Genomic DNA, 15,503 nt, shown 5'->3' with positions numbered 1-15,503 from the left:
CTGCTATATGCTGCCTTTATGTGGATTGAAAACATACATTACTTTCGATGACATGATTGTCCTTTATCCACTCCTTCACTGTAAAATGAGCCAAACCTCCTCTTCACCCTCTCTACCGATGAGACCTGTCATCTATCTCTCTCTCTGACTCATTCCCTCAAATGGGAACCACTCCTACTTATTCACCCAACAGCGAGATTACAGGCCAGAACAGATGAGATGAAGCACTCAGCACTGCTGAGATATGGACCTACAGTCCACAACAGACAGGGAAGGGGAGGACGACATTGTGCTTTGGACTACACTGCACAGTAATTTAAGCTATTTGTGTTAATGGTTTCAAATATTCATACAGATAAAAAGAAGAACTGCAAAAAAGACGATCTACAAAGCCAGAATTGTTTCAAAGCCTCCACAGTGTCCTTGTTGCCATGTCCTTGCAGGAACAGTCAAACCAACTGATTAATGATCCAGGAGTAAGAAACACACACAAAGGCAAGCAGGTACTTTGGGAATCAATTCATCACACTTTATTCTGTGTGACCCCAGCTGATGTAGAGGCTAGAGAGCAGCACAATCCACTCTCAGCACAAACATGTGAGTGTAGTATAGAACACATACTGTACTAAACCTCCATATACTAGTGGTCTAATCGTAAAACAGGTCCACAGGTACAGTCTGATCTTCAAGTTTCATTTTTTAATCATCTTTATTGCAATAAGTTTGATTGAGAGGCTGGAGGAAAGTGAATGTGTCTGTGAATACAAATTACAGGGATTCAGTTTTACTAAGGCTTTTTTTTCCTCCTGTATTTCTCACTCTTACATTTCTGTGTTCACATACTGCAGGATCTGTTTGGATGATCTAATGCTATGCTTAGACATTCGGGGGCTGTTCCATTCAGAGGGCGTTGGCAGGGTCACTAGGCCATCCCTCTGAAGGCTTGCAGGTGCTGGTTGAACTGGTCAGCACTCTCTCTAGCTGTAAGAAGTTGTTTCTCACACCACCCAACCAGAGCCTGCTGCAACATCTCCACACGCTCATCTTTAAACCGTGCAATCTGTAGGATACACACCACCTCCATATTAACACTTAAAGAATACACAAGCCAATACAATGTAAATGTAAATCCAGTTTTTACCTCCTTTTTGGCTACTCCACTGATGTCATTGAACTCTGTCTCCGCTGCTTTCTTCAGCTCCTCCATCTGATGAAAACAGAGAGCATCATTATGTACTTGTTCTTCGTTAAACTGAATACACTGATGATACTTCATTTGAACGCATTCTCTTGAGCTTCTCCCTTATCATCTCTGAATGAATTATTTCAGTAGAACGATACTGACATCTGCTGGCCAAATTGCTCCACACATACTTTTACTACAGCAGTTATTTTAACATGTTGATATAGACTAGAGCTGCAGCTGTCAGTTATTTTTGTAATCGATTAATCTATCAAATATTTTCTTTGATTTGATTCAATTAAATCATTATATGAATAGGTGAAAAAAACAGTAAGAATGTGAAAAAGACATGTCTGAAAATGACAAACAACTTGTCCAAAACCAGCTAAAACAACCATAAAAAGAAAAAGCATTTATTTTAAGAAGAAATCTATATAGAAATATTGACAACAATAATAACAGTATAAAAGTAGATATAACAAGTGGTGCCAGGCACAACAAACTCCACCTCTCGCATGGATTTTGCCCATTATAACTAAATAGGAAGATTTTTTAAAAATCATTAAAAAATTGGAACCTTGACCTGCCTTTCCCAAAATGTAATAACATCTATTTTGGGTCACTGGCAACCTATAAACTCAATTTGGTATGAAATGAACCAGTAGTTTTGCTGCTGAAGTGTTAACAAACAAAGAAACAAACAAACGGAACCAAAAACAATACCCCTTGCCTCCCCTTTGGGGGACAGGGTAAAAATATCTATATACATAATTAAAATCTTCAAACAATGTATGCGCTGCAGCCTTCAACAAATTCATATACAACTTACTAACAACAGATGGATCTAACACACAACTTTGTGTGGATCCTGGCATCATGTGCACCACAGTAAGTGTCCGTGTAAAACACAACAGTGAAACCAATGTTTAGCGGCAGTGAAATTAAGAAAACTAAACCACGATTCAGAAAAATTCTAAACGAAAAAAAAAAATCAATTTGAGCCGATTAATCGATTTATCATTTCAGGTCTAGTGTAAACACTCACAGCTGCCTTCTTTACAGGTTTGGCTTTTTCTGCGTTCCTTGTTGCGGTCTCTAACTCCACCAGTTTGCAGGTTCTTCTGAAGAGCATTTCCTAGAACAATTGGATACCATAGATGTGTAAATAATGCAGAAATCCACCAATTAATAACATCTGATGACAAGTATTTCATATAAATAAAGACTTCTTCCAAGCATCTCACATTTTCTTTGGTTAGAAAAAAAGGGCTTTAAGAGATGAATTCATTATTTAGCAAACTGAGCTAAAAAAAATTCATAAATTCCGCTACCCTGTATTACTGTTGACCATGTGTTCTGACCACAAAATAGGACTAGAATAGAGACCACAGACCTTCTCTGCCTCCTGGTATCGTGACTCCAGGTCCAGCCCCAGCCCAAGAGTATTCACATTGTTCTCAGCAACACTCATCAGGTTTTTCTGTCAATGTAAAAGCATAGATAGATAGTTAAGATAAGATAAGATAAGATAAGATAAGATAAGATAAGATAAGATAAGATAAGATAAGATAAGATAAGATAAGATAAGATAAGATAAGATAAGATAAGATAAGATAAGATAAGATAAGATAAGATAAGATAAGATAAGATAAGATAAGATAAGATAAGATAAATAGATAGATGGACAGACAGACAGATTATTATTATTATTGTTGTTGTTATTTTAGAAGAAGCGGGGTTGGGCTGACATGTAATTATTTCTGCCATAAACAGTGAACTCACCTTCATAGATTCAAAGACTTCTGATAATTTCACACAAACTCTGCAAGACCAAAAGTGAATTTATTCGCATTTCACCATGAAAAATTGCCATACTGATTTATTTTACTCTAGATGCACTGTTCAGAGTGCATTAGTACAAAGAGCTTAAGTTAATTTTGACTTGGAATGAGGCCAGGACTAAATTTGTCTCACTTAGAGAAAGCCTGTTTGTTAGGATCCTCTCCTGGTTCCACACACAGTTGGAGAGCAGTGGCAAAATGTCCACATGCCACTGCTATTTCTGCAAACAAACATGTTAAACATATTTAAAAGAAGGCTTAGGATGAGACCAATTAGTTTCGTAATGTGGACAAGAACTAATACACTATCTATCCAGCTACAAACATAAAAAGTTTAGTCTGAACACAAATAAATCCCAAATAACACCCATGAAATAAAGCTGAACAATCTTCTTGTTTGTGCTCCTACACACTGAGCAAAGGGTGCTTTTATAGATCAAGTATTTTTCTTACTTTGTTCGGTCTGCACCACATCCAGAAAGCGCTGCAAGACAAATTAAACTTTAAAAACTCAAACTGTGTGTATTTCTAAGTACACAAGAAAAAGAAAAACAAACATGTAACTGTTTCACCTCAGCTGCGTTCTTCGTACAGCCAGTGAGAAGGTGATTAAGATCACGTTCAGTCTGAAAGAATTCATCCACATCCTGTGAATAAAGTGAGAATAATGTAACACTACAGCGTCACAGAGGCTGCAAATTCAACTACATCAGTCCCACTGTTGTACCTTATGGCCTTCTTTCCTCATCTCTTCCACAGCTTGACTCAGACGGTTAAATATGTTTTCTTTGTCCTCTGTCTGCCTGGAGGCTAAACACAAGACACAAAAAAGGTTTAATAACTTAGAAAATATCTGCTGTAAATGAAATGTTCCATGTTAGGAGTGGGAGTTTACTGTGTATGACAAACACTCTTTGGTAATAACAGAAAGAGAGAAAAAAAAAAAAAAATAGAAGAATCTGTGGTACAAAATCTATGCACATTAACTCAGCATTAGTAAATCACCAAATGACACCATAAGCTGCAGGCTCTGTTAGTCTCAGATTGAATGAGAGCGTGCCCACAAACACACACACCTTCCAGGAACAGACAATCCAAAAGCTGCTGATGCCTGATAGACAGCATTCCTCACCAGATGAGACCAGAAATGAGCCAAACAGGAAACGCTTATTGAATCATCAACTGAATATACGTGTCCCAGACTAACACAAACTCTAAGATATGTACACAAATACAGCAATCGGTAGTGTGTGTGTGTGTGTGTGTGTGTGTGTGTGTGTGTGTGTGTGTGTGTGTGTGTGTGTGTGTGTGCAAATAACACATATTATTCATCATAATGTCGCCCTGCTCTGACCACTGCAGTTGGGTCCTTCTATGAAACTGGTCTCTAAAAACAGGACATGGGGGCTAAAAATTCAAACCAGATAAAGACTAATGTTATGAAGCAAGTTTGGGAGCACTTTGGGTCTATTTTAAAAAGAAATACTTACTGAGATAAAAGAGAAACTATTTTTCAGATAAAACACATTTTTATATTCTTTTACATTATATTTAATACAAAAATCTGTATGTAACATGGCAGAAAGGACACGAAAATTATGCGCTACTATTTTTATGAATATCTCTTTATTCTCTCACAGGTACATTTTGGAAATTGAACTAATTATCCAAGGCAGAGTGTTTGGCAAAAATGACCACTGTTGCAAAATCATTTGCGATTTATATGCGTTTAACTGGGCAGGTTCTGCATGTAACACAAGTGGACACAATGGGTTACACACAAAACCTGGAATGAGACAGATTCTTGAAAAACCTGCATGTCTGGATAAGAAAAACCACTAGGATCATCAAATTTAACACAATGTCTTTATTTATAATGCTATATGAGACCATTTCAAGTGATGTTTTCAAAATAAAATGCACTGACACCTAAGTAGTTTTTTCCTATCCCAATTTTGGTCCTATTTTTGGCCCCAGTATTTTATTAAAAATTCATTAATTATGGGATGACTCAGAGCAAGAGTTTAATTTTTCTTTGCATTTATCTGAGGTCATCATTAGGTACAATCTGGGGGGAAATATGTCTAAATTTCTCTTTTATTATTATGTCTAAAAAGCTGGCAAAGTGCCAGGTACCAAAATGCACCCAGTTTCATAGAAGCAGCCATTATATTCACTTATTGAAGCAAATTTTTACATATATATATTAAAAAAAGCTGTGTTTCTTTGGTCAAAGTAACACTGAATCCTTGTTTCATGTTGTTGTTATTACTGACAGACACACCTTTGAGGCTGAATGCTTGCAATCTAGTTTAATGTGTGGACATCCTTAAACCACTTGAGACTTGTTTTGTGACAGCAGACCACTCATCTTTGGTCCTTCCTTTTGTTTGTCCACAGATAAAAGTGCCCATCAGCCTCTCCATGTCCAACTAGTCTTCTTAAAATCTACATTGTCAGACTTAAAATGTCCCCGATATTTTGCCTGAGTTACAAACAAACAACTGCTGTAGCCTTCACGGTCCTCAATTTACTCAAATGTTTTACAGCTCGTCACTTGACAGGCATTGTGTTTTTTCTGCACTTCACAACTTGTAAAGATGTGTTACAATTATTTAAACAAGACAAAGACATGGAGTTTTTCTTCACTATGATTTATAAGACTTGCTGGCAGACATTCACTTGGTAATTTTCTGGTGTAAAAACTGCACTTTCACAACCTGAACACACATAATTTCTTATTTAGGGGAACATAATATAATGCTGCCCATTCATTCCTTTATATACAGCTATGTAAAAAAAAAAAAGAGACCACTGCAAAATTATCACTTTCTCTGATTTTACCATTTATGTGTTTGAGTAAAATGAACATTTTTGTTTTATTCTCTAAACTACTGACAACATTTCTCCCAAATTTCAAATAAAAATATTATTTAGAGCATGCATTTGCAGAACATGACACATGATCTTGTAGTATTGTTATTATTGTTAATGTTGTTTTGTTCGACTGTTGAGTATTCTTAAGAAGGAATATAAGGGTGAATCACATTGTTTTTATGCTTGGAAATGGATACTGTTTGTCTCTTTGGAATGGGAGGACCCTAGGAAGAGTAGTTGATGTACTGCATCAGCTAATGGGGATCCTAATAAATAAATAAACGGTCAAAATAACAAAAAGATGCAGGTGTTTTCAGACCTCAAATAATGCAAAAAAAACCCCAGTTCATATTCATTTCTAAACAACACAATACTAATGTTGTAACTTAGGAAAAATTCGGACATCAGTATTTGGTGGAATAACCCTGATTTTCAATGACAGCTTTCACGTGTCTTGGCTCTCCACCATTGCTGTTGGATGACTTTATGCAGCTCCTGGCAGAGAAATTCTAAAAGCTCAGACATGTTCCATGGTTTGTGACCATCCACCTTCCTCCAGAAGTTTTAAAAATGGGTTCAGGTCTGGAGATTGGGCTGGCCATGACAGGGTCTTCATTTGATAGTCTGTCATTCACACCTTTATGGACCTAGCTGAGGCCAGGGGCATTGTCCTGATAGAAAAACCAGTCCTCAGAGTTTGGGAACATTGTCAGAGCAGAAGTCCAGTAGTTTTCAATAGTTAGTTTTGGATTCTAATTACTTTTGTGGAACTAATAGCACTGTCTTTGCTTATTGTAAGAAGACAGTGGTGGCCACAGTAGTGGTTTTTATACTTCTTCTTAAATAAGACATGGATCCGATGTTAATTAAGTAGAATAAGGTGTGCTTGTGTTGGAATTCAACAGACACATGAATGGAATGGCTGTCGTACATACAGACATGCTGATTTCACAGGAAATTGCAGCGATCTCTTAATTTTCTCCAGAGCTGTATACACATTTTGTCTTTAAAACTATGCCAGTAATGGTTTAATCTCCAGTTAATATCTTGAAACGCTAGAACACTACATCCACTGAAAATCCCCTTGCACACTCCACTGTGGGGACAAAAAGCAAGATCTAAAACTATGTGGAATATATTTCAATAAAAGTATTCTTTAGGTTGACTTACTTCTGTGCTGGTAAGAAAGACTTCCACAGCTTTATTTTTACTGAGTATACTGTGTGCAGCAACCTGTCGGAGAAAAGTTTCCAATGCTGCACCGTAGGGCTGCCAGTCTCCCAAACCAAGGATACCTAAACATTAACATTTTACTCTTAACACGTCATATCTCACGGAACTCATTATCACTTCTAAAAATGTAAATTTAGATGTGTTTCATTTCACAGAGGGGATTTTTGCATGTACTCACCAAGCTGTTTCATAACCTTGGCAGATGCATTTGGCTGTGCTTTTGCAGGAAGGGCCGGAAACTTGGAAAACAAGCATAATTTTATTATAGATCATATTTTTGTCTCTGTAAAACAAAAGTGTGATTCAGCCTACAGTAGCAGCTGTATACTTTATGAAACACACTGTAATTGTGAACATCGGGCATGCACACTATACAATATAATCTGATCAGACAGTGTGCGATTGTGTAAGACAAGACAAACACAATACCGTTGCTGACACTGTCATGTCACTTCTTAGGAAATTGATGACAAAGTTTTCCTGATAGACTAGTAATGCTTTTTTGTGAAATTAACAGATTACACATTACAAGGAAAAGGATGTATGGAGCCAAAACATGACACATTTTACCCCATAAAGACCCAATTACATCTGTGGCAGTTCTAAAATATTTTTTTCCTCTATATTTAACTTTTCGTAAGTGATTTATCCCCATTTATTTATAAAATTATCCTATATATGTTGCATTTTTTCCAGAGAAAATCATGTATTTTCCTAAATTTAATTTGCTGATCATGTAGATATTCATAAAAGCTCAGATTAAAGTTGAGGGTTACTGTATCAAAAACAGAGAAAACTGAAGAAAAAGTGAGTTTTTCAGCAAAGATGTCAATAACTCAACATAAAAACAAGAATCTCCATCCACTGTTAGTGATCCAACTCCATGGGTTTTACTGGGGAATCAATGTTGTAGAAAATGATGGTGTTTCCATGTTTACTACGGAGCCTCTGAACGTCCAAATGGGTCATATCTGATGACCATGAAAAGATGACAAACTGTATTTTACACCAATTATTTACATGTATTGATAGGATCAGTGGATAAACTGGTATTAAACACTTTAGATGAGTAAACACTTTTGGTTGCCAGTGGATGTTTGGGTCTTTACGGGTTAAAATAAAAATTGCCACTAAAAGCTAACACAAATTTCAATCAATAGTTAAATGATTTTAATAATCAAAAATGAGGGTGATATTTAATTTCACATTATAACTTATACGTTGTTGGAGAAGACATGTCAGAAAAGAACAAGTGGTGCCAAGTTTTAAAAAAGTTAAAAGTTAATTGTTTTGAGCAGTTTTATAACTAATCCTCTACTCAGCCATTACAGTTTGAGGGCAGATCAACTGATATACTGACTATGACTCCCTGTAACCCTGGAACATCTTCCTGAGAGAACAGATGCTGCTGGAGCCATTCAAAGTCCTCATAGGTCCGATCCACATGGTACTCCCCGGTCCCAGAGAGCTGGCACAGACAAGACAGACAAGATAAAGTGTTTGTTGTTGCTTTCCCACAACTCCAACACATCAATGTGCATTAACCTTACACCACAGTCAGCAATACTTACAGAAAATAACCACAAATAAATTATTCATCACCTCACCTTCTGAGATACGACTAGAAAGGTAAGAGTGTCCCCGTCTTTCACCACCTCTGAAACCTTGATGTTATTACTGTGGACACTCAGAGATGTCCCTTCTTTTACTTCCTCCTGTTATTAAAAATAAATGAAAACCAAATACATCCAGTATTTCCTTGTAAGTAACTTTACATTATCATACAAACAACATTAAACAGGAGAACTCGTCTTAACATATGCTCTGTAGATAGTGCACAGGGTAGTCACATGATCTGCAACGTCCAAAACAACAGCTTTGTGGTCTTACTCACCATCATTTTCAATCCTGCAAGTCAGATTTTCCAGTCTGCGTTTAACTTCTTTGTAGAATGCTTAACTCCTCTTTCACCTCGATGAAAGTGCATAAAACTGTAGAATCTTTTGTCTTTGCTTGGCTTTAGAGTGCTCACACTCCAACTGCTGAGGAGGCACAGGATATCCTCTGGGTCAAAGTGCACACTGATCCTGAAAGAAATGGAGTAAAACAGTGCCAAATCTAAAGTGCTGGCGCAAGGAAAAAGATGAGTAAATGGTATGTTAGTCAGTAACTGTGCACCATCGACACACCCACACAGGAAAAGTGGCATAACCGTCCAATCAGCTGTCAACACAATGACCTCACAAACTTGTAAATGGCCACAATCCTGCAAAATGGCCCATAAAAGAGACGGAACACACTTAGAGTCCCAAGGGTTAACTTAAATGAGTCTCTGGACACTGAGTAACACTTTAACATAGAGAGACTTTATTATAAATAAAGACAACAAAACTCCGAATACAGTATTTCATATATGAACACACACCACAATAATGCCTTTTAGTCTATTAACAGTGGTCTCCCTCATCTTCATCCCCATCTGAATGATAAAAAGTGAAGCCTGGTCCATGGAAGCTATAATGTTCATAAGCACCACTGTCATCCTCCTCATCCTGAGGAAAGCTCCACATGAAGTGTGACTCCTCGACAAAAGGACTGCCCTCAAAGTCATGGAAGATATCAGCAAAATCAAAATGGAAGCTTGTGTCGGGTTCTTCCTCAGGGTCAATGGGGGATCCATTTTTTAGGAAAGCTTCATGACCTAACCTGTCATAGAGTCTTCTGTTGTCTTTGTTGGAGAGTACTTTATAAGCTTGAGGAGGAGAAAGAAAAAAATATTTAGATTAGATTCCCCCAGTAGGTAAATTTAACTAGTATATGAGCTATCTTTATGACAATTACAGCGTTAACTTTTTACTGCAGTGTTTATTGACTTTTATGATGTGTTTCTATGATTTGATCAGTATTTATATCATCCAGGATGAATAAGATACTTGAAACAATGCCAAACAGCACCACAAAGTTCTAAAAATACTAGAGCTGCAACCGATTAATCGATTAGGTGTTTGAAGCGAATGCAAGTACTCATGATTTGATTAATTGACTCGAACTGATTGAAGGAAAATATTCTTTTGCAGTTTTCCTGAATTGAAGCTTCTTTGTTCATCACAATAAGCGTCCGTGTGAAACACAACAGTGGAACCAATGTTTAACAGCAGAGAAATGAAGGAAACAAAGCTTTGATTCAGGAGAATTGTGGTTCAATGATTTTTTTGGATCACTTTGAGTCGATTAATCGGTTGCAGCTCTAAAAAATACTTATTCAAAAACACAGTAACTCAACTACACTACTATGGCAATGCAACAGATGATTAAAAACACAGCTGAAGAAATCATTTATATTCAAAGTGATCCATCCCCAATGGCAGTGGACATATTTTACCTTCAGTAATGTCTCTGAAATTCTTCTCTGCATCAATGCTCTTGTTCTTATCTGGGTGGTACTTTACAGCCAGTGAACGGAAAGCCTTTTTTATCTGGTTGTCAGTTGCTGTTGGCTCAACATTGAGTGTATCATAGTAATTTCTTCTTGTCTGTGATGCAGCTGGCAGAGCTGGAGATAAGCAGAGCACCAGGACTGTGTAGGCCTGTATCCAGAGAACAGCATGCAGAGCCATGCTGGGGTCACCTGAGGAAAGAGGAAGAACAACTCACACAAAACTCAGAGTATTTTATCTTCTGCTCTCCTGTCTTCCAGTATGACAGCTCATTTTCATATGTACATGCAGGTGTAGAGTCTACACGTCAGCAGCAGGGTGGAGCACAAAGTTTAGTTAACTTACTCATCCGTCAACTTTGTAGAATCCTTGTCTGGTTAAGATCCGCCTCATGTAGTAGAAAGATGCACTAAAATATGCGTTGTTCCTTAACCCCTATTTGAATTATCTCATCGTAATTTTAGCTGCAGATCGCCAAGGGATCCCTCCACCTGCTAAAACAATGCATCATTTATTCCGGGTAACAAAAAAAAAGCAAACGGAAAAGCACTTTTGCTGTAATTCCCAATACTGACCACTAGATGGCAGGAAAACCACTTTGACTAAACGGAAGGAGCCCTTCTTCTTCGTTGGTATTAGAAGCTGCATTAAGAAATGTGGTAAACAACCAACAGAACGGGAGTCGTGAGGAATTGCCGCAAATAACACAAGCCTTTTTGTGTGTTATTTGCATAAATATCTGGACACGTTTTGTTTTCCCCGTTGAAGTCGCTCCGCTGTATCTTGCATCTTGCTCTTCATGTATATCTGGTATGATAACGTTAGCATTTAGCAGTTAGCCAAATGACGTTCGCTGGCTAATGTTAGCACGACGAGAGAACCATTTTAGACTCACCAATACAGGAATATGATAGCAAGGAATGCACTTTATATCGCAACAGGCCGCCAGGGATTGTATTTGAATATTTTACCATGGTCATTTTGTGTGAATGCACTGTTTATTTTTGAGACATTTAGCTGAAGTGCTGTTTCTCCGTCAGTTGCTACTGACTACTAAGCAGTTATTGTCACGTGTGAATGTTTCCGCTTTCTTGAGTATAAACAACACCTTCCGGGCCGTGTTTGTTATTGTCTCCTAACTGATCCGTTCATATTTTACTAGGAATTAATGTTTTCATCTTGCAGTTTGAATAGAAAATGTCTCTGTTCCAGACATTTATACTTTGTTTATCTGCTTGTGTGATTGTTTGCAGGTCACGTCAGCCCCCCCTCAGACACATGAGTGCTGTATTCTCCTCGTGCTGGGCCAAGCGCCATGCCTGACCGGGACAGTTCCTACCTGTCAGGTGGTGGTGGGAGTGGTGGGAGTCTTGGGGACGAAGGAGGACCTGGATCTGGTTTGGCTGGGGGGTCTACAGAGGGCAGAGGGGGTTCAGGAGGAAGCGTTGGTGGCGTCGCTGGATCTGGGGGAATGGGGGGTGGAGGGGCTCTCGGGAATGGGAACAGTTGTGGGAATGGTGGAAGTGGGGGTCCAGGTGGACTGGCACTGGATGGTGTCTGCAGGGACTTCATACGCAATGTGTGTAAGAGGGGGAAGCGCTGCAGGTTTAGACACCCGGACTTTAATGAGGTCCCCGACCTGGGGGTGCAGAAGAACGAGTTCATCTTCTGTCATGACCATCAGAACAAAGAGTGCATGCGCTCCAATTGCCGCTTTGTCCATGGATCTAAAGAGGATGAGGACTATTACAAGAAAACTGGAGAGCTACCCCTCAGACTACGAGGAAAAGTTGCAGCAAGGCTGGGCCTGTCCCCCATGGACCTTCCCCACAGCCGAGGAGAGGTCCCAATCTGTAGAGATTTCCTGAAAGGGGAATGCCAGAGGGGCAATAAATGTAAATTTCGTCATGTTAAAAAAGATTACGAATATGAGCCTAGCAGAGTCGGGGTAGGTGGTGTTATGGGACCTGGGGCAAGTGGAATGGTAAATGGTGGTGGGAGCATAGGTGGGGGTGGAGGAAGTACCTGTGGAGGAATGCCAGGACTTGTGGGTGGGGGAGGCGGAAGTAATATAATAGGAATGGGTTGTCCTAGTCTTGGTGGCTGCAGAGACGCAGGTATATCCGGGGTTGGAGGAGTAGGAGGAGGAAGTATGAGTGGTTGTTTATCCATAGGGTCTTCAGGACAGCGACGATATGACAGGAGCTCATGCTCTGTGTATGACCCTATACTTGAAAGTGGGCTCTTTGATGCCGGCTCTCTGGAGGCCTCTATGGACCACACTACTTTGCAGTTGAAACGCAGGCGGCTGGAAGGACTGCGTCTGACAGATGGCAGTGGAAGTGGGCATTATGAGCTGGGAGTCCAGGCCACGTTACCTCCACGCCCTCTGGAGTACAGGTTCCTAGAGGAGGAGAATTCCCTGCTGAGGAAGAGAGTGGAGGAGTTGAAGAAGCAGGTTAGTTTTAGAGATTGGAAAAACGTGCTTAAAAATGGGGTATGAAATGATGTATGATTGATAAAGCTTTGTCACACCAACAGCAGCATAGCAGTAAAGTTGGTGTGTCAGTGATGTTTTTAAGTTTCTGTTAAAAATATCAGATGTGGGTGCACAAAACGAAAGTCATGCCTTTTGAATAAGTGATCCTAAAACATTGTCATTTATTAGGTGAAAATGTATATCATTTTTCTTGAGTTCAACATAAGTAGTTAGTTACAGGTATAAGTACTGTAATGTCTCACTGGGTGATGTCAACTCTTTCAAGTCAGTCCCTTGAACTGGATTATTTAATATGGTCATTTCACATGATAGTCACAACAGCTAGGATTGGAGACTTTAATCCAATATATCACACAACTGAAAGTTATTTTCCTGCAGCACATCTTAAGTCTCACAAACATCTTCAGGCCAACATACCAACCTTCCCCCTTTTTTTTTAAGTTGTATAATTTTGAGCTAGATGCACATAAGTATTAAATCAGAAATGTGTTACCTGAATCATCAAGAAAAGAAACTGTCCACAATAACAAATTATATAAAGACATCATTTTTTTGCATACAAAAATGTATCTATTGTGGAATTCACCATGTTTTTAGGGCTAAAACAATGTTTATCGACACATTAAAGTTGAGACTTGGAGTTATAGCCACAGTGTTAATGTTGGAAAGCACTATAATAGATCAATAAGAGGTAAAGCTTAAATCCAAGTACTATGGTAGGAATGTTTTTATTTTACATTCCATTATTATTATACATTGGATTTTTTTCTGTAGCAGTGACTTCTAATATACATGGATGAAGATCATCAACTATACAAAAACATACTGCATCAAAGCCAAAGCATTATTAGTCAATCATAAATATATTAAGACAGTTAATGGAAATAGTACAATGGGAAATGTTTTGGGTGCAAATAACATGTATTTTTCCACTGATAACAGTATCTTCTGGGGGTGGATTTTGCAGTCACATTTTCTTAATCCATATCTAATGTGTTCATCAGGTTTCTAATCTCATTGCCACAAATGAGGTTCTCCTGGAGCAGAACGCCCAGTTCAGAAGCCAGGCCAAGGTGATGACGCTGTCTTCTACTCCTGCCCCCACTGAGCAGAGTCTGGCGCCCCCTGTGGGTGCAGTAAGTTCTTACAACCATGGCATTGCCCAGACTCACACCACCCTGAGCAGTGCCGGACTGCAGCCTCGTCCTGTCACTCAGCAGGACCTGGTAGCTCCCACCGGGGCCCCAGCAGCACCCCCCACCAATGCTGCCCCTCCTACAGCTCCTCCGCCCCACCTCAATCCTGAGATCACCCCCCTCTCTGCTGCCCTTGCACAGACCATTGCCCAGGGGATGGCACCTCCTGTTTCTATGGCTCCGGTGGCTGTTTCTGTGGCACCAGTTGCTGTCTCTATGACTCAGCCTTTGCCTGGTATCACAATGAGTCATGCCACCACCCCAATGGTGTCCTACCCGATTGCTAGCCAAAGCATGAGGATCACCACTTTGCCTCACTGAGACTGTAATGCTTACAAGACTGACTGTACATCATCAAAGGGGATTTTTAGCCTAGAGTGTGCCCTATTATTTGTATGAGACTTTACTGATGATACAGCAGTGAGACAGACACTCAAACCTCTCCTCTAGAAGGCAGGATAAAGACGTCTCTGTTTTATCCCCTCCCCATGTGTCAACAAAGAGACAGTTTTCCTACAGGCCGTCTGTCCTCTGAACTTAGTGTGGCAAACGTCTGTGCACCAAAAATGGCAACAAACTGAAAACATTAAAGGTCATCCATAGCCTGAAGCATTTCTGCAAGACTGCTGTACCGTCCCCTATGGGGGGGGGGGGCATGAAGATTAAAAGCAGCTTGTGTTTATATTTTTGTGGATTGCTTTGGTGTAAATGAACTTTGGTACTTTGCACATTTCAGAAAAGAATAACAACCACTCAACAATGAATCTTGTCTGTGTTGTGTCTTTTTTTTCTGCAGTTGTCCTCTGCCATTCACCACCACTCATTCATAACATAGGAAATGGACAAAAAACACTGCGTTCTACATTTTTTAAGAAAAAATTATCTGCATCAGAGATTAAATGTAATTAACCTTGCATACTTCAAAAAGATAAATTGGAAAATAAATGACCAAAGTGCTGTTTAGATGATATTTTTAATGTATATGGTGAAGTCTTATTACACACATTTAGGTTTATGTACATTTATATAATAGATTATACATTTTCCACTAGAAAGAACCTGTAAAGTGTATTGTAATGTACTGACAGTGTTTTGTAGTAACTCTGAGACAAACATTCATTTTGAGTTGAACCCACTCTCATTCTCAGAATTCCACATTTTGACCTAAGACTGTATCTTGGAAACTACATCCAACCAGCATTTCTGACTTTATTTCCTTTATTGGTTTCTTTACAC

At 39.0% G+C, this 15,503-nt stretch overlaps 3 protein-coding genes across 3 annotated transcripts; 1 reads left to right on the top strand and 2 right to left on the bottom strand.

Annotated features, from left to right (window-relative positions):
• Positions 1–504: 504 nt before the first annotated feature.
• LOC115418934 (sorting nexin-6) lies at positions 505–9,271 on the bottom strand. The gene is given in 15 exon segments (XM_075353469.1): positions 505–1,060; positions 1,142–1,207; positions 2,229–2,318; positions 2,577–2,663; positions 2,966–3,005; positions 3,158–3,245; positions 3,478–3,508; positions 3,597–3,671; positions 3,752–3,816; positions 3,819–3,834; positions 7,072–7,196; positions 7,313–7,373; positions 8,495–8,602; positions 8,742–8,849; positions 9,029–9,271. Coding segments are annotated over 15 exon segments (1,104 nt in total). The 5' UTR covers positions 9,035–9,271; the 3' UTR covers positions 505–922.
• Positions 9,272–9,478: 207 nt separating this feature from the next.
• Positions 9,479–11,085, bottom strand: LOC115419847 (dnaJ homolog subfamily B member 9-like). The gene is made up of 3 exons (XM_030134892.1): positions 10,917–11,085; positions 10,517–10,762; positions 9,479–9,886 (listed from the first exon to the last, which is right to left on the bottom strand). Exons 1-3 carry the CDS (start codon positions 10,918–10,920, stop codon positions 9,582–9,584), a joined length of 555 nt encoding a protein of 184 aa, XP_029990752.1. The 5' UTR covers positions 10,921–11,085; the 3' UTR covers positions 9,479–9,581.
• Positions 11,086–11,197: 112 nt separating this feature from the next.
• Positions 11,198–15,031, top strand: zc3h10 (zinc finger CCCH-type containing 10). The gene is made up of 3 exons (XM_030134284.1): positions 11,198–11,381; positions 11,825–13,029; positions 14,076–15,031. The coding sequence occupies exons 2-3, from the start codon at positions 11,887–11,889 to the stop codon at positions 14,586–14,588; spliced, it is 1,656 nt and encodes a 551-aa protein (XP_029990144.1). The 5' UTR covers positions 11,198–11,381; positions 11,825–11,886; the 3' UTR covers positions 14,589–15,031.
• Positions 15,032–15,503: the final 472 nt, after the last annotated feature.

Source organism: Sphaeramia orbicularis, chromosome 5 (assembly GCF_902148855.1).
Source record: "Sphaeramia orbicularis chromosome 5, fSphaOr1.1, whole genome shotgun sequence".
Taxonomy (NCBI): Eukaryota; Metazoa; Chordata; class Actinopteri; order Kurtiformes; family Apogonidae; genus Sphaeramia; species Sphaeramia orbicularis.
This window is presented reverse-complemented; position numbering and strand designations above follow the sequence as displayed.